The sequence below is a fragment of the Gopherus evgoodei genome, chromosome 5 (genome assembly GCF_007399415.2).
Source record: "Gopherus evgoodei ecotype Sinaloan lineage chromosome 5, rGopEvg1_v1.p, whole genome shotgun sequence".
NCBI classification, from domain to species: Eukaryota; Metazoa; Chordata; order Testudines; family Testudinidae; genus Gopherus; species Gopherus evgoodei.
In genome coordinates, this window is record NC_044326.1 from 3,037,346 (window position 1) to 3,059,092 (window position 21,747).

The 21,747-nt window shown below is 52.1% G+C and overlaps 1 protein-coding gene across 8 annotated transcripts in view; it reads left to right on the forward strand.

Annotated features, from left to right (window-relative positions):
* DYSF (dysferlin) overlaps positions 1-21,747 on the forward strand; it is a 315,864-nt gene that overhangs the window by 155,010 nt on the left and 139,107 nt on the right. For all 8 annotated transcript variants that reach the window (XM_030563895.1, XM_030563898.1, XM_030563902.1 and 5 more), the window contains 6 exons: positions 715-846; positions 1,858-2,024; positions 4,298-4,412; positions 5,170-5,275; positions 6,562-6,704; positions 10,383-10,556. In XM_030563895.1, the coding sequence (XP_030419755.1) occupies positions 715-846; positions 1,858-2,024; positions 4,298-4,412; positions 5,170-5,275; positions 6,562-6,704; positions 10,383-10,556 (837 nt within the window). The remainder of the gene's footprint in view (positions 1-714; positions 847-1,857; positions 2,025-4,297; positions 4,413-5,169; positions 5,276-6,561; positions 6,705-10,382; positions 10,557-21,747) is intronic.

Consider the following 21,747-nt stretch of genomic DNA (forward strand, 5'->3'; position numbering starts at 1 on the left):
GTTGGAGCAAGAGTCAGGCCCCGTGGGTGGAGCAGAAATAGGAGCACAGGGTCTGAGCCGAAGTCAGGAATCAGAGCCGAAGGGCAGGACTGGGTTACCTGGAGTAACGCAGGTGCAGCAGCAGGCAAGTACTTTGAGCACCCACTGAACTGCTGCTGGGCTTAAGACCTGGTCTGCTGACTGGTGGAGCCAATCAGGCAACTGACTATAAGCCAGCTGCTCTGATTAGGTTGCCCGGAAATTGTCTTTGCCACAAGCCCTGATCCCTAATAGGGCACAGCGTGTCAGGGGCAGCGTGGGGTTCTGTTGTCCGAGAGTGGGTTCTAGGCAGCGCAGCCACTATAGATCACACCACACACTCCTTTCCATGCCTGCGTGGCAATGTCATTGACTGCACAGGAGTGAGTACAGGAGGGAGGGATAGCTCAGTGGCTTTGAGTACTGGCCTGCTAAACCCATTGGCCTGCTAAACCCAGGGTTGTGAGTTCAATCCTTGAGGGGGCCATTTAAGGAACAGAGGTAAAAATCTGTCTGGGCATTGGTCCTGCTTTGAGCAGGGGGTTGGACTAGATACCTCCTAAGGTCCCTTCCAACCCTGATATTCTGTGATTCCTTCTCTCATCCTTATTGGACAGGCATAGCCCTGAGAAGCCATTACCCTTAATGGGCAACCGCTGCTCTGCAGCTATCAATTGGGTTCCCTTTCTTTGGCAGTACCCACAGGAAGAGGTGATGGGCCCCAGGATCCCAGCCCAGGTACGAGTTCAACTCTGGTTTGGGCTGGCTGTAGACGAAAAGGAGTTTAACAAGTACGCAGAAGGGAAGCTCTCTGTCTTTGCAGAAACCGTGAGTGGACACCAGCACTCCCTCTAATTTTTCCCACTCTGTGCGGAATGAATTTTGTCATGTGCACCAAGATGGAGGTGATGTGTCACACGTCACCTCCATATTGGTGTACATAACAGAATTCGTATGGCGGGGTGGGGCCGAGGGTTTCGGCGTGTGGGAGGAGGCAGAGGGTTGGGGTATGGGGGGATGAGGGCTCTGGCTGGGGGTGTGGATTCTGGGGTGGGACTGGGGATGAGGGATTTCAGGTGCAGGCTGCCCCAGGGCTACAGCAGGGAGAGAGGACTACATCTAGCTCTCTCTCTCCACAGCAGCACCTGGGCTAGGGGTTGGGGAGAGGCATCTCCCTCCACTGTGGTGGGCCAGGGCACCTCTCCCCTGGCCAGGGCAAGTCCAGGCTGGGCCTGGTTTCAGGCTGGGAGAGGGGCGCCTGTCCACTGGCCATGGCAGGTCTGCCAGGGCTGGGTTCTCTGAGCCCTGCCCGGCACTTAATAGGCTGCTGCGCAGTCGTGCGGCTGCACAGTTTACAGGGAACTTAGATTGACACTGAGTATTGGATCCTTGAGTCCTCCCCCTTCTTCCCTCTAGGGGCGCTAATGTGGCAGGTAAGCATCCTGCCCCAGAAGGAAGTGAATTCAGGGCTCTGTGGCGAGTCGGTGCAGAGGAGAACAGCCACAGTTCAGCTGTAAACACAGTTATTCCAAGCAGACTCTGAACCAGGGGACTGGAGAAAAGGGGGTTGGGTCCTTCACCTCTGGGTCACTAATTCAAATCTTGCTCATGCCAACAGCCACTGAAGAGCATGGCCATGCTCTTTGGTGGCCTGCACGGAGTCGGCTTCTCACGCCACTACTTTGAGGATATCCTTCAAAGTGCCTCTGTGATGGAATGCTCTTCCCTGTATGAATTTACTCCCAAGTAGCTGGTTTCTGGGAGTCTCTTTCCATGTTCTCGCTGTTCCCATCAACCCAACTGTTATCCTGAAAGTGTCTCTCATTTTGATGTCTTAAGTATGAGAACCAGGTAAAGTTGGCACTGGTTGGGAACTGGGGGACGACTGGCTTGACCTATCCCAAATACAGCGATGTGACCGGCAAAATCAAACTGCCCAAGGACAGTTTCCGTCCCTCCGTTGGCTGGACGTGGGCCGGGGACTGGTTCATCAGCCCGGAGAAGACGTGAGTAGATCGCTCGATATTATCTTACTGTGCCCAGTTCTGGTGCCCACAACTCAAGGAGGATGTTGGTCAACTGTAGAGGGTTCAGAGAAGAGCCATGAGAATGATTAAAGAAAACCTGCCTTATAGTGGTAGATTCAAGGAACTCAATCTGCTTAGCCTAACAAAGAGCAAATAAGGGGTGATTTGGACACTGTTTATAAGTATTTGCAGGGGAACAAATATTTGATAATGGGATTTTCAGTCTAGCAGACAAAAGTTTAACAAGGTCCAATGTCTGCAAGCTGAGACTAGGCAAATTCAGAAGCAAGGTGTATATTTTTAATAGTGAGAGTAATTAACCATTGGAACATTTACCAATTTACCAGTTCTCCATCACTGACAATTTTTAAATCAAGCTATGCTCTGGGAATTATCATGGGGAAGTTCTCTGGCCTGTGTTGCACAGAAGGTCAGACCAAATGATCACACTGGACTCTTCTGGCCTTCGAATTTATGAATCTGTCCCTCAGCAGGAGGCATGGGAGCTCCCTGTTTAAATAGCATTTGTCAATTACAAGATGGTTCATCTAACAGCCCATAAACACCTAAGGACATGTAAAAAGCAACAAAGAGTCCTGTGGTACCTTGTATCAGAGGGGTAGCCATGTTAGTCTGGATCTGTAAAAGCAGCGAAGAGTCCTGTGGCACCTTATAGACTAACAGACGTATTGGAGCATGAGCTTTCATGGGTGAATATCCACTTCGTTAGATGCATGTAGTGGAAATTTCCAGAGGCAGGTATATATATGCAAGCAAGAATCAGGCAAGAGATAACGAGGTTAGTTCAGTAAGGGAGAATGCGGCCCTGTTCTAGCAGTTGAGGTGTGAAAACCAAGGGAGGAGAAACTGGTTTTGTAGTTGGCAAGCCATTCACAGTCTTTGTTTAATCCTGAGCTGATGGTGTCAAATTTGCAGATGAACTGGAGCTCAGCAGTTTCTCTCTGAAGTCTGGTCCTGAAGTTTTTTTGCTGCAGGATGGCTACCTTTAAAAAAGATACCCATGCATCTGACGAAGAGGGTATTAACCCACAAAAGCTCATGCTCCAAAACATCTGTTAGTCTATAAGGTGCCACAGGACTCTTCATCGCTTTTTACAGATCCAGACTAAAATGGCTCCCCCTCTGATAAGAACATGTAGCGACTTGATAACAAATCATCCGGCAGCCTAGAGGGATGTGGGTCCAGGCCCAGCTCTTCCGCTGACAGCTGTTGAGAATTCTGTTCGCTTCCTAAACTATTAAATGGAGATGATTTGTATTGCAGTAGCATCTCTCAGTCCCCGGTGTGGACCAGGCCCCCTGTCGCGCTAGGAGCTGTACAAACACAGACAAAAAAGATGATCCCTGTGGAAAAAAGCTTCCAAGCTAACAAGCTGCTGGCCCCCAGTGCAGAGCCCAAGTAAAAGAGCTTTGAGTGTGGGACCCACCTGGGGGATTGGAGGGGCTGGACCTGGAAGCAGGTTACGGGGATCTTCTGCAGCCCAAAAGCCACAAGAGTGGCCTGTGCTGGCTTGGTGGCCAGTGGATCCACTCACTGCACATACCCACAGGCCTGGTCCTGGTACTCACTGGTCTGTCCGTTGCCCTGGTCTGTGGCCTTTGATCCTGACCCACCTTGCCCATGTCTTGAGGTCAGGCTGGATGATTGCAGTGGTCCCTTCTGGCCTCAGAATCTGTGAATCTGTGAACTCCACCTGTCCCATGCTTCCATAGACAGTGGCATTAGAGAGCTCAGCTGTCTACTGCACAGGGCTGGGAGATCCCTGTGCACCACTTTCCCACTGCCTAGGGCCTCCAGGCAATGGGACCACGATCCATGGTATTTCAGATCTCCCGTAGCTCTTGAACTTCCAGGAGACAGGGACCCTGTGTAAGTGGGTGTTACTTCACCCACCATGGAAATGCAGCCACCTCTGGGGTGGGACATGGCAGCTGTTGAATGGTGCACTGCAACACAGGTTCACACAAGAAGCAAATCCGGCTGGAACAGCAGCAGGGATCCTGCAGTTCAGGCTCATGTCCGCTTTGGAAGCAGCTTTAATTAGAGTAGTCAACAATCCAGCTGTATTTCCCAGGCATCTGCTCAGTGGCCTCGGTGAGCATTTTCCGTTCTGTGAGTAACGGGCTGGGATCTAGGAGGCAGCAGCTGGCTGAAAGGACGAGAGTTTGTGGAGGTGATGCGGGGGAGTGCTCAGTCACTTTTCTTTCCCTCTCATCTTCTCTGGATGCAGGTTACTTTACGACACGGACGCCGGTCACATGAGCTTTGTAGAGGAAGTGTTTGAGAATCAAGTCCGGCTTCCTGGGGGCCAGTGGATCCACATGGCTGATGCCTACACGGATGTGGTGAGAACTTCCCTCCCTGGAGACTGAGGGAACCCCCCAATTGTCCTGGGATTCTGTTCCTAGCTCTGCCACTGGCCAGCTGGGTGACCTTGGGCAAGCAACTTCCCCACTCTGTGCCTCAGTTTCCCCACCTACCATATGAGGATAATGATACTGGCTTGCTTTGTAGAGTGTTTTGAGATCTATTGGTGAAAAGAGCTAGGTTATTTATTAATCGTGTCAGTCAAACCACGTCCACATTGACAGAGCGAAAAATTAGCCTGTGGCTTAGATTTTGGAATCACTTAGAAATGAGTCAGTTTTCACATCTCAGACTTCAGGAATCTATTTGCTCAGAGAGATCTGAAAAAAAAAGTTTAGATTCACTGAAACCATTTCACAAGAGAGGTTGTCAGGAAATGACTGTAGCTCATCCACTGATCAGCAGATCCCCTTGTGCATTCTCAGGGAATCCATTCTGCACTGTCCGGCCAAGGGCTGTCCGTTTGGGGAGGGCTCCCTGTCTCATTGGTCCTTATCTAGCAGAGCAAGTGAGTCCCTGCTGAGAGTCTCAGCCTCATTTCCATCTGTAGGTACTATTTACAAAACAGCTGGATGGAGCCTGGCGCTGGGTGCTTTATGCTCCAGAGGGCTCATAGGCTAGAAGCTGAGCTGATACGAGTCAGGCTTTGTCACTATCCATCTTGGAAGTCAGTGTGGGCTGTGGGCGCACGCATAGGCCAAGTATTGCTCTGTAAATGCTCCCTGTGTCTTCCAGAATGGGGAGAAAGTGCTTCCTAAGGAAGAGATTGAGTGTCCCCCAGGATGGAAATGGGAAGATGTGGAATGGGACACGGATCTCAACCGAGCGGTTGATGAGAGAGGTATGCCAGAACCTTATGTATATTTCAGCTTCCTCCCATTCCCCTTTACTCTGCCCACCATGGCCATAGCCTCTCCAAGGAGGAGCCCTGCACCCAACTTCCCTGTCCCTGTCTATCTGTCCCCCTTTGTCCACGAGAGTGACAAAAACGTTCCCTCCCTCTCTGCATGGGTCTACTCTGGTGCCCCACAGCAGTGCTTCCATTCACTTCAGTGGGAGCTGATGGATCCCGGGATGCGTCTGTGCTGGGAGTTCTTTCCTCCATCAGTCTAGCACGAGGACTGCTCTGCTGATGTTAGCAGGGCTGGAAGTGCTCGTGGCGGCAGGGCGAAGGCTTTTTTACCCCTCTGTTTGTGCTGGACCAGCGATGGGAAAGGGGCCAGCGTAGAAGAGGCCAACAGATCTCTAGCACAGCCATAGATGGGATTCCTCACCAGAAAGATACCGACAAGCGGGAGAGAGAGCAACAAAAGTCCCCTAAAGGGACTGCCACTGCTTTGACAGCGCTGAGCTAAAAGGGGGAACATGCCCATAGCTGCTGAGCCTTGGAAGGGTGTGAATGCCAAGGAGGAAAGGAATGTGTAGGAACACAAGGGGTTACTAGGAGGAGGGTGAGATGCAACTGGGTTGGATTTCAGCTTCCTGATTGTGTGAAGCAGTCAGCTGGGTAGTGTGCTTCCATAGGAAGGGGTAGGCACCCCATCACATACTTTCTTATTGAAGGGATCATCAGATTACTTAACCTGGCAGCCAAACCAAAGCTGCTGTGAGTGGGTCTTGAGGCAACACTGGGACACCCCACTGGAGTTCAAGACCAGGACGTTAACCACTCAGCCCTCCCAGATGGACAAAGGGGGACTGCAAACCAGCCGGGACATATGACCAGAAAAGCTGGGAACCATCTGGATGCTCTAGAGGGATTTGTTCTAAGGTCACACTCTAGAGCTGAATGTCCACAGAGCAGCCCCCTGCACGCATCAGCAATAGAACATGCGCACCCAGGGCCATCTGGTCCAAAGCATGGAGCCTCTAGCACTTGAGCTAAAGGGGTAACTCTGGCATCCAGCAGCAGTAGTAGGCTGCTATTCTCCGTGTGGCCAGCCACTTGAGGGGGAGGTGACACACACTTTCAAAGCATGTTGCAGGCAGGTTCTGGAAAGCGAGCTTTGTTGTTTAGGAAAACCCCAACTGAAATTGATTTTGAAAGTGTCTGCAATGACTTAGGGGTTAGATGCAAAGGCAGCTGCCCGATCCCTGCATTCACCCTAGTATCTCCTTTACTCTGAGGCTGGGAGTACGGCATCGCTATCCCGCCAGACCGCAAGCCCAAGGCCTGGGTGCCAGCAGAGAAGATGTACCACACTAGCCGGCGCCGGCGGTGGGTGCGGCTCCGCAGGAGGGACCTTAAGCAGATGGAGGCTCTGAAAAAGGTATGGAGATCCTAGAGAATAATACCTAGGGCTAGATCCCCAAATGGGGTCCATTGGTGTTGCTCTGTTCCCAGCTCTGACACTGGGCTGCTGGTTGACCTTGGGCAAGTCACTTTGCCTCAGGTTCACAGTCTGTAAAATTGGAGTGATGCTACTGACCTCCTTTCCAAAGCACTTTGAGGTCTGATGGAAAGCCCTGTTTGAGAGCTACATAGTATGACTTCTGGGGTGGGGTATGACTCTGTCTGTGTAGGGGGAGAGAATTTGGCCCTTGGATGGTATCCTTTTCTGGGCAGGGACCTTGGCTTCCCCTCGGCCTCAGAAGCACCTGGGACACTGACACAATAGGAACAATTGTGAGGTTATTGCTGTGGTTTTATTATTAAGTTAATGGGGCAGGTCCCCAGCTGGTGTCAGTCGGCCGCATCTCCATTGGAGTCAATGGGGCAGGTTCCCAGCTGGTGTCAGTCGGCCGCATCTCCATTGGAGTCAATGGGGCAGGTCCCCAGCTGGTGTCAGTCGGCTGCATCTCCATTGGAGTCAATGGGGCAGGTCCCCAGCTGGTGTCAGTCGGCCGCATCTCCATTGGAGTCAATGGGGCAGGTCCCCAGCTGGTGTCAGTCGGCCGCATCTCCATTGGAGTCAATGGGGCAGGTCTCCAGCTGGTGTCAGTCGGCCGTAGCTCCATTGGAGTCAATGGAGCAGGTCCTCAGCTGGTGTTGCTAAGCTGAAGATGATGGAGCTCCTCCAGTTCACTCCAGCTGAGGAGCCGGCCCATTGTCTCTGAGCAGCTGACAAAGGCCAGTTATTCCAGTCCCCGTTGAGGTGCGTCAGGGTTGTTGTCCCCCACTGCACAGATGGGGCGATTGCAGAAGAGAGGTCCAGGATCAGATTTGCAAGAATAGCTGCCATGTCGGCATGGCTCCGTTTTCAGATGAATAGCTTGAGACGCTTGGGCTGAGCGCCTGCTGCTCCCTATGATGTCCGCTAGAATGGAATTTTGTTTTAAACGTAATTAAAAACCAGAACACCACTCAGCAAGGATTCCAGCAGGTGTTGCTGCTGCGAATGGAGCATGGAGCCCTTTTCCTCAGGCTGTAGCTTTAAATCCATCGCAGGTCGGGAGTGGCTGAGAAGCGTGGCTCAGGTCCCAGTGGGGAAGGGGAACCTTTGCCGGCAGGCTCAGGAGAGAAGCCAAGGGTTGACTGAGGCATGAAAGGTGACCTTGTCTCTGACTCCCGAGCCCCGTTGAGTGAGGATGTGTCAGCAGGGCAGTGAGCGTAGCTGATGTGGAGAAGCAGAGGACCCTGTTTAGTGCTGGCACTTTTCGCCAGCACCCAATTCCTCAATTCCTTCTCACACGTGGTACCACCCGCCTTCCTCATGTCACGTGCATGCCCGCCCAAGCTTTCCTGGCTATGGTGGAATATGTGCAGCAGGCTGTTCGGCCAGGGTGAGATGCACCCCCGTGCAGAGAGGCTAGCACAAGGACTTAGACGCCGCTGGAGCCCATTTAGCCCATACATTCACGGCCGGAGATCAGATCCTATGGGCATGGGGGATCCAGGCTTTGTGCCGGCAGCTCTGCCCAGGGCTGGGTTTCTGAAATACTCCCAGCATCCCGCTGTCTTGCTGCCCCCCGCTAGGTGTCGCCATTGACCCAGGAATGCAGTTGAAACAGCTGCAGCCTGGAGGCTTGTGACAGTCAAACTCCCCCAAGATTTTCTCTTGTCCTCTTTCACTAGAACATGCAGGGAGACCTGACTGCCAGACCGCTGCCCAGCGGGTGATCAGGCCCCCGTGGCTTTCCAGAGGCTCCGATAGGATAGCGACATGGCACGGCAGCCTCTGAAATCATCCCAGGGCACCTAAGCTCTGCCAGCCAGCCCTGCAGGGGAAGAGCCTTCCCCTTTAGTATTGGATGAAGAGAACGCGGTGCTGGTGAAAGGTCCCAGCTCTGTCACACACCTCCTGGGGGTCCTTGGGCAAGTCACTTAGGCTCTCTCCACCCCCCGTTCTCCCTCTGGCGAAGTGGGATAGGAATCCTGCCTTTGTTTAGATTATAAACACATTGGGGCAGGGACTGTCTATGGCCATGTGCTTGTCCAGCTCTCAGCACAATGGGCCTGATCTCAGCTGGCTCCTACCACCATACAGATACTGAGTGATAATATTACACTGGATGCCGATGTCGTCTTCTTATCCAGAAGACAGGCAGAGCTTCCCCCCCACCAACCCCAGGCCTTAGCTGTAATCCAAAGAGAGGGGGACTTGTCTCCAGGGTCCAGTCGATCCGCCAAGGAGCTCAGATTTGCTGGGCAGGGAACTGAGTTGTCTGACTCATTTTACAGGCCTGTCACATGGGAAGGACTTTCTGATCCCCGGCCATATGTAAAACAGTGACCAAGAGTTGGGAGCCTCCAGCTCCCATTACCAGTTCTGCCCCGCTGTCCATCTCAGTGTAAATCCAGTGCAGAGGGTCTAGGGAGAAGGTATCTACCATGTTTACCAGCGAGGACCCGTCAGGAGCCCCCTGCTCACTGGCGAATAACCAAAGAGGGGCAGGGAAGGAAACATACTGTCAAGCTCTGAAGTATCAGATTCAGGCAGAGAAACATAGGGGATGTGGGCAGCGAAGAGAGAAACCTTTTTCCTTTACAGTGGGAAAGTCTGTAGTCAAAGTGCCTTGGCCTGCAACTGCAGCAGCTCCCCCAGGCTCCTCAGCTTGGAGGGGAGACCTCCAAGGAAAACAGGGTGCTGTGGGGGACTCGGTAGGTGGTTCCCTTCCCCTCGAGTCGGAGCTGAGCTCGTGCTCTGCGTCAGATGAGCCATGAAGCGAAGCGCTTGGCTGGTCTGTGGTAAGAATCAGGGTGTTAGCTGACTTTGGCAGCCTCGCAACATTAGAATGGGGCTCAATTACTTTCTGCCTAACTCAGTTCCCCTGCAGTGTCAGGTGCAGATAATCTTCTTTCTCTCTTCCCCACTGCTCCTAGGAGTGGTGTGAAACACTGACTGGGCGTATTTATTATGTGTAGTGGGGCCAGGTCTAAAGACCCCAGTCCAGGATCAGGGACCCATTGCGCTAGGTGCTGTACACACATACAATGAACAGATGGTCTTTGCCACCCAGAGCTTACAGGCTAAGACCCAGCTCCTCAAAGGTGTTTAGGCACTTAATTGCCATTTAAATCAATGGGAGTTAGGCTCCTGAATACCTCTGAAGATCTGGGCCTAAGTAAACAGTGGCCTTGTTTCACCCCAGAGGTAGCTACACATCAGTAGTGAGTAAATTATCCCTATTTGGAGTGCAGAGGAGATGGTAGGGAATAAAAGTCTGTCCTCTGTATGGCTCTGCAGTGCCGTCAGATTAATTTGGGGGTTTCAGCACAGTTCCTGATCAACGCCAAAGAACCACCAGCAACTGGACCAATGGGGCACCAACTACCAGCAAAGAATGGGTCTGGGGGGATGGGGCAGCTCAGTGGGAGCATGTGGGAAGCTTGCCCTGTGGCTGCTTGTCCTGGGCCTGCTCTGTGAGTCCTTGCCACCACTCTCCAGAGGTCAGTCCAGCTCCTGGCATCAGCATTAACCAGGAGGGGGCTGGGGAGCAGATCTGTCCCCCTGCAGACAATCCTTCCTTGCAGCGCTGTGATTCCCCTGCTCTCTGCCCCCATGCAGCACAAGCAGGAGGAGTTGGAAGGTGAGGGCTGGGAATACGCCTCTCTCTTTGGCTGGAAGTTCCACCTCAACTACCGCAAGACGGACACCTTCCGCCGCCGTCGCTGGAGGCGCCGCATGGAGCCGCTGGAGCGCACCGGAGCGGCCGCTGTCTTTGCCCTGGAGGGCGCTTTGGTAGGTACGCGGGCAGATTTTATTGCTAAAAGTCCTGAGGTTTCGGAAGAGCCAGGAAATTCAGATCCAAATTATTTGATAGATTGTCAGGCCAGATGGGACCATTTGGGTCATCCGGTCTGACCTCCCGCAAACCACAGGCCAGAGAGTTCCACTCAGTGATTCCTGCAGCAAGCCTGGCTGAGCTAGAGCAGATCTTTCAGAAGAACGTCGGACTCCAAGTGATGGAGAACCCTGGCCCTTGGCAGCGGTTCCAGTAGTTAATCACCCTCCCTGTACCTTATTTCCAATAAGAATATTCCCACTTCCCAGCCACTGGATCTTGATCTGCCTTTGGCTGCTCGACTAAAGGCAACTGCAGGGTGTAGGGCTGGCTCTGTCTCTACCAACCCAACTCCAGTTGGCTCAGCCAAGGTGCCACTCTCCTTTTGGCTCCTCCTGAAGTCATGGGAACACGTGCTTACTGGGTCAGGTCTGTGCTGCTGTAACATGCACGATGAACACACAAGTGGGTCAGAGTCATCCTTGTCTCTCCCTGGAGTTACACCAGGGCTGGATTTAGCCCAGTGAGTCTGGCTTCCAGGCTCAGGGGGATTGCTCAGCAGACTTGCTCAGCGTTCCTGTACGGGATAGTGAGAAAGGGAGCTGAAGAGGGCTCTCCAGCTGGGGCGAAGGCAACACAGTGCTTAACACCATGGCTTGGGAGAGGCTGTCCCAGCAGAGCTGCTGCTTAAGCATTGTAAGGTCCCAGTTCAAGTCCCAGCTGCACTGGCAGTGAATCTGGCCATCGACCAGGGCAGGGATCCCACTCAACTAGTTGTTGAATCTACAGTAGAATCTCAGCAGTGTCAACAAGGAAACCCAGAAATTCTCCAGAATCATAAACTCTGGCTCCAACCTGCCTTGGTACGTAGATCTCAGGGTGCATTTCAGCTCTATATTATTGACACAGAGATCAGCCTGGATGCTTGGATCCAAATCTGAACTTCCCTAGGATTGGGCAGGGGTGGTGGTGTGGGCCCAGTCTCTAATGAAACACAGGCCCATATAGGAGAAATTTAATAAACCGCTGAAATATTGGACCCATCCCCCTAGACTCAGAGACATGTCCCCATCAAAGGAGCCGGCACAGTTTGCACAGTCCATTTTGAATAGCTGTGAGTCCCACCTCGGGGCTCAGGCTTGCAAACAGCCTTGTTATCTGCTCTCTAGGCACTTCCATTATTTGTTTAACTAATATGCTGTCTTGCTTCATACCTTGGATTTCATAATCTGTTGGCTTTTCCAATAGCTAAATGGGAAACAACCACTGCAGCACAAAGCCCTTATTATAGGTTTTTTTCCCCCTTTGGATTTTTCTTCTTCATGCTACATTTTGTCCTTCCTTTTGTCTGGTAGTTGAACTCGGTGGTAAGTTTTAAACAACTTACTACATGGAATTCAATTATGTCAGGTTTTTTATATTCACATCGACCCTGTGGTTTTTCCGGAGACTCATCTTAACTGTTGCATGCCCTGAAGACTCGCACGCTCTGAATGCAGGCGTAGGAGTCAGGACTCCGGGGTTCTATTCCTAGTGTCTCTGCTCGCTCGCTCTGACTTTGGGCCACTCACTTAATTCCTCTGAGTCTTGGTTTCTCCACTTATAGGATGGGATAATGATACTTCATCAGATAGTTGTGAGGGTTAGTTAGTTATCTAATGTTGGAAAAGTGCTGTAGAGTGTTGCGTTATTATTCCAGATAATAAGGTGCAAAACATTCATACTGGTGCACTAATTTCATGGCTTTTAGCCTGTAGCCAACTGGGTCCACTAGGGGGCGCCATGATCACTGGCGCTTGACCAGGTCCAATTCCATCCCGTAGAGCAGTGGTTTTCAAACTTTTTTTCTGGGGACCCAGTTGAAGAAAATTGTTGATGCCTGTGACCCAACAGAGCTGGGGATGAAGGGTGTGGGATGGCCTCAGGGCTGGGGCAGAGGGTTGGAGTGTGGGGGTGTGGGCTTCAGGGTGAGGCCGCGGGTGAGGGCTTTGGGGTGTGGGATGGCCTCAGGGCTGGGGCAGAGGGTTGGGGTGCGAAGGTGAGGGCTGTGGGGTGGGGCTGAGGATGAAGAGTTTGGGATGTGGGAGGGTCTCAGGGCAGGGGCAGATGGTTGGGGTGTGGGGGTGAGGGCTGCAGGGTGGGGCCGGGGGTGAGGGGTTTGGGGTGTGAGAGGGGCTCAGGGTTGGGGCAGAGGGTTGGAGTTGAGGAAGGGGTCAGGGCTCTGGAGGGGTGCAGGCTCTGTGGTGGGGCCAGGTATGAGTGGTTTGGGGTGGGCTCAGGGCAGGGTCAGGTGGTTGGGGTGCGGGAGGGGGTCAGGGCTGGGGATGAGGGGTTTGGGGTGCAGGAAGGGGTTCCAGGTTTGGAGCGGCTCAGGGCTGGGGCAGAGGATTGGGGCGCAGACTTACCTCAATTGGCTACTGGTCAGCAGCACAGCCAGGGTGCACTGCGGACCGTGCTGTGCGCTGGAAGTGGCCAGCAGCAGGTCCGGCTCCTAGGTGGAGGCGCACAAATGACTCCGCACACTCTCACCTGCAGGCACCACCCCCCACCCCAGTTCCCATTGGCCCAGTAGTGGGTTGTGACGCATGGTTTGAAAAACACTGCTGTAGAGGGCAGTTGTGTCACGCAAGCACAGGGGCAGTAAAGCATGATGGTCTGCCATTAAATTGCTTTGTGACCTTGTCCGGGTCCTGTTCCCTTTCTGTGCCTCAGTGTCCCCTCCAGCGCAATGGGGATACCGATATGGACATTCCTTTGTTACTGTTTTCAGGGGGATTTCCTTAGAGATCGACCCAAGCTGCAGAATTTGGATCCAGTTTAGGTTTGGTGGGCAGAGAAGAGTGCCACGTTTTCATGCTCATTTTGAAGACTGGAGCAGGGCTGGTTGGGAAACAGGTTCCCTGTCTGAGAGATTGTTTGTGATTTCCAAAGTTTTCCCATCCAGAACTGGGAGTCTAACATATGCGGGGGGCAGGGAGGGGCTTGATTTGTTAGCACCCCTCTGTGGCCTCACTAGTCTTGCTCTGTCCCCCACTATTCAGCCACACCCAACTCTGCATTTGTCAAGTCCTTGTCAAGAAGTGACCCCTCCTGGCCAGGTTCTGTTAGTCAGTCCCTGTTAGGATAACAGGGAAGCAGCAGATCCGTGGCACCCGGAGGGTATAGCCTTTTCCCCTCTCTTGGTATTGACACTCCTTGTCAATTATTGGTAGTGGACCACATCCACGCTGTCTGAATTGGCCTTGTTAACACTGGTTGTCCACTTGTGAGGTAACTCTCTTCTTTTCATGTGTCAGTATAATAATGCCTGTATCTGTAATTTTCACTCCATGCGCTGAAGAAGTGGTTTTTTTTACCCACGAATGCTTATGCCCAAATAAATCTGTGAGTCTTTAAGGTGCCACTGGGCTCCTCATTGTTTTTGTGGATACAAATTAACACAGCTACCCCCTGAGCCTTTTCTCCTAAGTCACACACTGAGTTAATGGCAGACTGGGGGCTAGAATCCAGTTCTCCTGCCTCCCTAGGAGATGTTCCACATGAGTCTACATGAGCTGGGAGCATCACCTTCTTGTAGGCTGTACTCTCCCTGCCTTTACTATTGTGGATGTGTGCATCACTGCCCTTTTCTGGATAGAATCGGAGCTGCTCAACTTTGTGTCATAGGCTCTATACTGCTTGCAGTTTGATGGAGATTCTCCTTTAGCAGCATTGTCAGGATCCTGAACTTTTGAGCCAGGAGTTCCAGCCCCATTGTTGCAGTGAAAAATTTGGGGTGCAACAAAGTGACAGCAGTGATCTCCCTGGATAGCTGTGGATTAAAGTTAAAGCAAGAAAACAGAACTAGTTTCAGTGCATTTTATTATTGCTGGATTTTACAGCCCAGTCTTCGATGTGCTGGGTGCTTGCTAAACATCTGGGCAGGGGTAGCCCTTGCTTTGTAGAGCCTCGCAATCTACAGATAGACAGGAAGCTGAGAGGAGGTGAAGGAGAAGAACGGTGGGTAGCATGTCTCTAGGGCAGCTCAGTTCACTGTAAGCAGCGTGGCAAAAGAGGGTCCTTTGTGTGTGTGTGTGTGTGCACGCATTGCCATTGTAACTGTGCCTTGGAATGTGTGTGTGTGTGCACTGCCATTGTAACTGTGCCTTGGAGAGTGTGTGTGCGCGCGCATTGCCATTGTAACTGTGCCTTGGAGAGTGAGTGTGTGTGTGTGTGTGCACTGCCATTGTAACTGTGCCTTGGAGAGAGTGTGTGTGTGTGTGTGCGTGCGCATTGCCATTGTAACTGTGCCTTGGAGAGTGAGTGTGTGTGTGTGTGTGCACTGCCATTGTAACTGTGCCTTGGAGAGTGTGTGTGTGTGTGTGTGTGTGTGCTCGCATTGCCATTGTAACTGTGCCTTGGAGTGTGTGTGTGTGCGTGTGCACTGCCATTGTAACTGCGCCTTAGAGTGTGTGTGTGTGTGCGCGCGCGCGCGCACATTGCCATTGTAACTGTGCCTTGGAGAGTGTGTGTGTGTGTGTACGCGCGTGTGCACTGCCATTGTAACTGTGCCTTGGAGAGAGTGTGTGCATGTGCGCGTGCACTGCCATTGTAACTGTGCCTTGGAGAGTGTGTGTGTGTGCGCGCATTGCCATTGTAACTGTCCCTTAGAAAGAGTGTGTGTGTGTGCGTGTGCACTGCCGTTGTAACTGTGCTTTGGAGAGTGTGTGTGTGCATGCACGCATTGCCATTGTAACTGTGCCTGGGAGTGTGTATATGTGCGTGCGTGTGTGCACTGCCATTGTAACTGTGCCTTGGAATGTGTGTGTGTGTGTGTGTGTGTGTGCACAGCCATTGTAACTGTGCCTTGAGTGTTTGTGTCTTACTGTAACTGCACTTTGGTCTGTGGGTGGGTATGAGTGTGTGTGTGGGCTGCCATTTTAACTGCACCTTGGTGTGTGTGTCTGCATGCACACTGCCATTGTAACTGTGCATTGAGGAGTGTGTGTGCGCGTGCCCCAATATAACTGTGCTGTAGTGTGTGTGTGTGTGCTCCCACTGTACTGTGCGTTGGGGTGTAGGAGTGTGTATGTCTGTGCTGCCTTTATAGTTGTGTGTTGGATATGTGTGCGCGCGTGCGCCAATGTAACTGAGCTGTTAGTAGTATTTTTGCTGCAGTTGGAGTGTGCGTGTGTGTACGTTGCCACTGTTACTATGCATTGTCCTGTGTGTAATCATTGTAACTGTGCATTGGAGGGTGAGTGTGTATATGTGTGCACTGCCATTGTAACTATGTGTGAAGCCATTGTAATTGTGTGTTGGGGATGCGTGGGGGTGCAGTTGTAACTGCACTGGGGGTGCGTGCCAATGTCAGTGTGCCATTGGAGTGTGTGTATGCACACCATTGTAACTGAGTTTGGGGGAAGGGGGTTCACATGCCATTGTAACTGCACGTTGCTGTTCCCCAATCAACCATCTCCTGTTTCCGCTTTCCCCAGCAGGAGGCGGGGCTTAGACATCTAGCCACGTTTCTTTCGGTCTCATTTCAATCCCCTGCAGCCCTCCCTGCTCGAATGCTGAAGTTTTACAAGGGCTTTCCCAGCCGCACTCAGATCCGGATTTCAGTTTCATTAGCCTGTAAATAAAATGGGTCTGCCTAAAGGCCGGCTACTGCACTGTTCTGTGTTGTAGACACAACCCACATACCCCTGCGCCGCCACCTCTGCTCAGCTTGGGTCCAGCAGGCCCAGCTGGAATGTAAAGTCTGAGTCTCAAAGCTGATGAGCGCCCTCACCGACCCCTGACTGCAGCTGGAATGGTAGGTGGTGGGAACGTCTTCAAATCAGGCCTCAAAGTTGGGCTTCAGGAAACCAAGAGTTAGAACAGAGGCCCATACCCCATGATTCCTGCATTAAGCCCCTGCCTTCTGGCTGAGCTGCAGCACATCTTAGAAAGACATCCAGTCTTGACTTGGACTCTAAGCGATGGACAACCATGACATCTCTACGTAAGCCGTTCCAGGGTTGCCTCCTAGATTCTGTCATGATCTAGAGGCAAACCCATTCCTCCAGAGTTCCTGTTTGCAGGGGGGAAGACGACGCCTTCTCTTCAAGCACCAGCTCCTTGTGCAGCTGGGTTCTGTGTATTTGTGCTGCGATGGTGAGAAGGATGGGCACGGTCCCGCTGTCGGACTGAGCTATTCTGCGCGTGCTGTGAAGAGCCCAGCAGGTGAATTACGCCGCAGCTATGGGTCTGGCTCAGAGACAGGCTTAATAGCTCCAAGCAAACTCTCAAAGTCTTTGGGCTCAGCTCTCTGAATTCCCAGCTGCAGTAGGTCGTTCTGGTTTGCCTTTATGCCCTCATAGTTTGGGGTTAGAGGCCACATTTTCTGTGGTTACTTCGGTTTTTTTGCAGATTGCTTTATAAATGATCTTGCTATACTTTATGGTTTTGCAGATTCATGCCTTTTCCAGCACTCCTCACTAACTGGGTCTCATTCCTGCATGACTTATATGTTTTCCAGGATGCTCTGTGCCACAGTAATACCGTATATTTATATAGTGTCTTCCATCCAGAAAGCTCAGAGCCCCTGGGTACTTTAGGGTTCATTCCCCTGCCCAGCAAATGCAGCTATCTCTGGGGAGGAATGCAAATGATGTCATGTCAGGAGGAGGCAGTGTCATCACTATGAAGCAGGGTTATGGTATTTGCCTCCTACAGCAAAAAGCCAAATGTAGGCAGCCATACTCCACGAGGATCAACTTTTGGACCAAAATCAACCAGACAGAATTCCTGCTGTAGCTTGTCTGTGCCGAACTGAGGAAACAAGTCTGCACATGTTTGAAGGGGAAAGACCACAAGTAGAAAAAGGGATTTAGCGTGATGCAGCAGAGAATAAATAAGAGTAATGGGGTAAAATGAAAGGAAGAGAAGAAAAGCTTAGGTGGAATATTAGGAAGACTCTGAAGGCAGTGAGGAGATGTAGGCTGTGGAACAGTCTCTCAAAAAGAAATTTTGGAAGCTTCATTTTTTAAACCACCCTGGACAGAACATCAGTAAATGCACCATGGAAACCATCCACCATGAGCAGGCTAGATAATCTTGTCGATCTTTTCCAGCTCTGTTTTCTGTGGTTTCTTCACCTGGTCAGAGGGGTCACTGTTGTAAAACAAAGGGCAAAAATCCAGTAGGAGGAGGAAGCCAGGACTGGGAACTGCCTTGGCTCCCCTACAGGGCACTGCAGAGCATTAAGAAAGCTTTAGGAAGATCCAGAGCCCATTGGACCCAATAGGCTCTAGCTGCTGAGCCAGCAGTGGATGTGCATCTGCTAACTTCGGTTTTACCCTGGCTGTCTGCCAGCCATGGGACCGGCAGGCACTTGACTACGGTGGCCTCCCAAAGCCCTTCTGCCTGTTCCATCAAATTCCCGCTACCTGCTGCATTCTTTGCGCCATGCTTCCGTGCCTTTCTGTGGTTGTGGGATAGCTTCCTCGAGATGGTCAAATTACGGCGCGTCATGTTGTTGTAGGGAAACCAAAGCCCAGTGAGCACTGAAGTGCAAAGGGGAACGAAACAAGTCAGCACCCGGCACGGATTTACTGAACTATTTACAAGGGTTGTTTTCCAACAGGAAGATCATACCAAACATGACCAGAAGGAATTTGTCTTTGATACAAGAATGTGTGCATGATACTTTGGGGTTTCTGGGCCACAGTCTTCCCTGCTCTAGCTGATTTCCTTGCAGTGGAGTCTCACTGTGCGTCACTTTGGCCCGTTACCACCCTGTCTGCCTTGGTGAGCTGGGTAATCATCTGCATCGTCATTGAAACCACATTAAACGCCAGGGCTGGGACCTCAAAGGGGACTAAGGGAGTTTGGTTTCCAATTGGTGCTGGAATTTGACCGGAGCTGGCAGCTGGCTCCCTTAGACTCCTGTGGGAAATTCCAACCCAATGGTGGGTGCCGAATTCCTCAGCCTCATGGCACCACACTGGCCATACTCAGCATGTTGGAGGATTGGGAGCAGCTCGGTCCTTGGTCCTTGGTCCTGGAGATGTTCACCTCCAGGTCACTGGTTCTAATCCCTGCCCACTTTGTGGTGACCAAAAGCCACAAGTAGCTACTGGGTGACCTCACTCCATTTCCTTGCAGCCACTCTTCTGCCTCCAAAGCCCCTCTGCTGCAGCTGGTAATAACTGGCTGACTTAGCCGAAATCACTCACTTTGAATGGGCCTCTGAGACACATGAGCTGCCTTCTCATGGCAGGGCATATAGTAGAGCCACACTGGCCAGGAGCAGTGAAGAAAACGCACCAGCCAGAGGTCTCCAGGGCTGGGAAGCCTGCTTTCAGAAAGGCCGTTAATTGTACTATGTGCAAAAGAGCTCAAGGAACAACTCTGTACAAGCTGCCTTTCCTACACATTTGCCAGCGAACGCATGTTTCAAGGCTGCTTTAACAAACCAGCCATGCATTTCCTGCAGTTTCATTGCAGCTCCATCTCTGGAAGAAAAGAAAAAAGAGAATTCCCCTTCGAGCCAAACACTAATGGTGTGAACAGGCAATGGCGCTCTTAGTGGACCAGCTTCTTAGGATGGAGTCAGGCAGGATATGTCAAAGGAACAACCCCTGTGCGTGATGGCAGAGGGTCAAGCAGCCAGGCTGGTTAGCTCCTTCCTACTGCTCCAGTCTGCTTCTAGAGTTCTGTGTCCATAGGTTACCTGGCCAACTGGAAATTATGCTGAGCTATCAGTTCATATAGGGCCTAGGAGCTAATGGGACCCATGCATTTGATATCACTGGGAATGAGACTGGCCCTGTATGTTGCTCTCAGCTGTGGGCAGTGATCCTCATCCTGACATTCTGATCAGACAAGCGTGCCACTGAAGTCAGGGGGCAGTGAGCAAAGACAGGAAGGGGGGCCTGGCTGGTTTCATCGTGGGGAGTTTCTAGCTTATTCTTTTGTTGGGTGGGGCAGGGAGGGAGTTGTCCCCATAGTCTGCCAATCCCATGAGTTCCAGGCAGATCTCAGTGTGGAAGAGGGGGAATCAGCAGGAGGAAAGTGGCATCTGCATGACAGAAATTGGCAGACTGATATAAACCAAAAGAGACCAGTCTCAGGATTTTAATCCTCCTGGGCTTCTCCCCACGCAGCCCCCTGGGCCTGCACCATTCGCTTGTCTGGGGCGTGGCTCGCTTATTGATGAAGCCACGTTAGTACACTAGACAGACAGATGACGGGCATGGTGTTCATGTGCAGTAAGACAGAGCCCACACCGCTCTGCTTTCTCCAGGTCACTGTGCAGCTTGTGTTCTGCCTCCTGCTTCAGCTCTGGTGCCGGGTTAATTTACCCTGCAGAACAAACCCTCAGTGAAAGTCAAGAAGCTGCCACTCAGGGCATGGAATAGCGCCTGGGGCCTTTGCCCCAGATAGCCTAATCCAGACCCACACCAGGAGATGGCCTGCAGGAAGTGCCTCTGTTCTAGATGGCAGCTGCTCCGCCTTTGGGATGGAAGCATCTCCGTGGGCTACCTGGGAGTGGTGCCCTGGCCGCTGCTGGCTGACTGGCCATGGCTTGAGAGCCTGAGGCCTGTGAAAGGCCACGTAGCTGTTGCTGAGCGCAGGAGTAGCCACAGAAACTCCATCTCCCTCCGCTTCATGCTGAGGAGGGAAACATGCCTCATTACGCTAGAAGGCAGGAAGAGCCAGATTGTATCCTCACTAGTGTGCTTTCCATGGATCCTCTCTCTCGCTGTGTAACCCCCGCCCCCACGTTTCTATGCCCAGCCTCCTATTTCACACCTACACACCTGTCCAAACCACTTCCGATGGCCATTAAAGAGAGGCGCAGGCCGCTCCACCTCTGCATCCCCTCAGACTCATGCTGGGGCCGGCGGCTCTGGCCACACACACAGCGCTGTTGGCCAGAGCTGGGCCGCATGCTCCTGCTGTAGGGACTATTTCACCACATGGTGCTGGCTTGTGGCTGCCCTGGCACTCTCCTGCTGGCAGTTAGGCTGACAGATGGAGGACTCCCGTTGGGCCTGTCACATGGTGAGGCTATGTCCGACGCTTCCTCTCATTCACGCAAAGCACTGACTCATCTTCTCGCCGATGGATTGCCTCTCTGCTTTCCACTCCACAAGGGGCTCTTTTCTGGGTAGCCTGGCCTGTTTTCTCAGCAGTTCTTAGGAGCCCTCCCTCCGGCAACCCGTGTCAGGACGAGGTCCCCTCACTCACCTCAGGAACAGGACATTCCGCCAAGGCCTTAGAAAAATACATTTGCACAGCGCAAGCGGAGCCAGCTGTTCCCTTAAGAGGCAAAACTTACCCTCCTTTGGGCCACTCTGCTCGCTGGGACAATCCCTTATGAGACCTCCTGGCCCCTGTATTACCCATTAATTCAGCACCTCCAACTGTGATACGGGGAGGTGCCTGCTTCAGTCTCTGGTAGCTTGGCAAAGAAGGCAGCTGCCCCATAAGCTTCTTCTGCTAAGAGAACACTTGCCCTGAGTGGCCGAGGCCCTCAACTGGCCATCTTGGCTGACTCACCAGTGCCGTCAGCGTGGGCTCGTTGTTGTCTGCAGGGATGATGGACAGTAAGGGGGACTAGGGACTTGTTTGCCTCTTTACCTATTTTTCTAGGCATCCTCCACTCCTCACCGTTAAAGCAAATTCAGAGAGGATGACACATTTTACCGAGCAACTGATGGCTGCCGATACAGTATCATTTCCCACTAACCACCCTGAATCTGCTCCCATTGCAAGCTCCAGCAAGGGTCTGAGAAGTCAGAGACGGAAAAGGCCATCTGGCTCATTCCAGTGCTTCCCTCTCCAGCCAATGCAGGATTGTTCCCTACAGGCCATTCTCTGGAACCACTCTCCAATTGGGTTATACAGGTCTGAAGCAATGGGGCTTCAGGGTTGACAGGAATGTGACCCGCAATAAGGCTGGGAGGGTCAGGCCCATTAATTTAGTGATGGAAAAGGCCTGGTGAGTCCTACCCAATGCTTTCCCGCCCTGGGCCTATATAGCATTGTTCAATGCAGAACTACAGTGTATATTCTCCAGTGCTTCTGTGATGATGATGTCATATCATATGATAACACTGTTTCCATTCTACCAGTATCTCTTGGAGGGTGTTAAACACCAACTACTAATGTCAGACA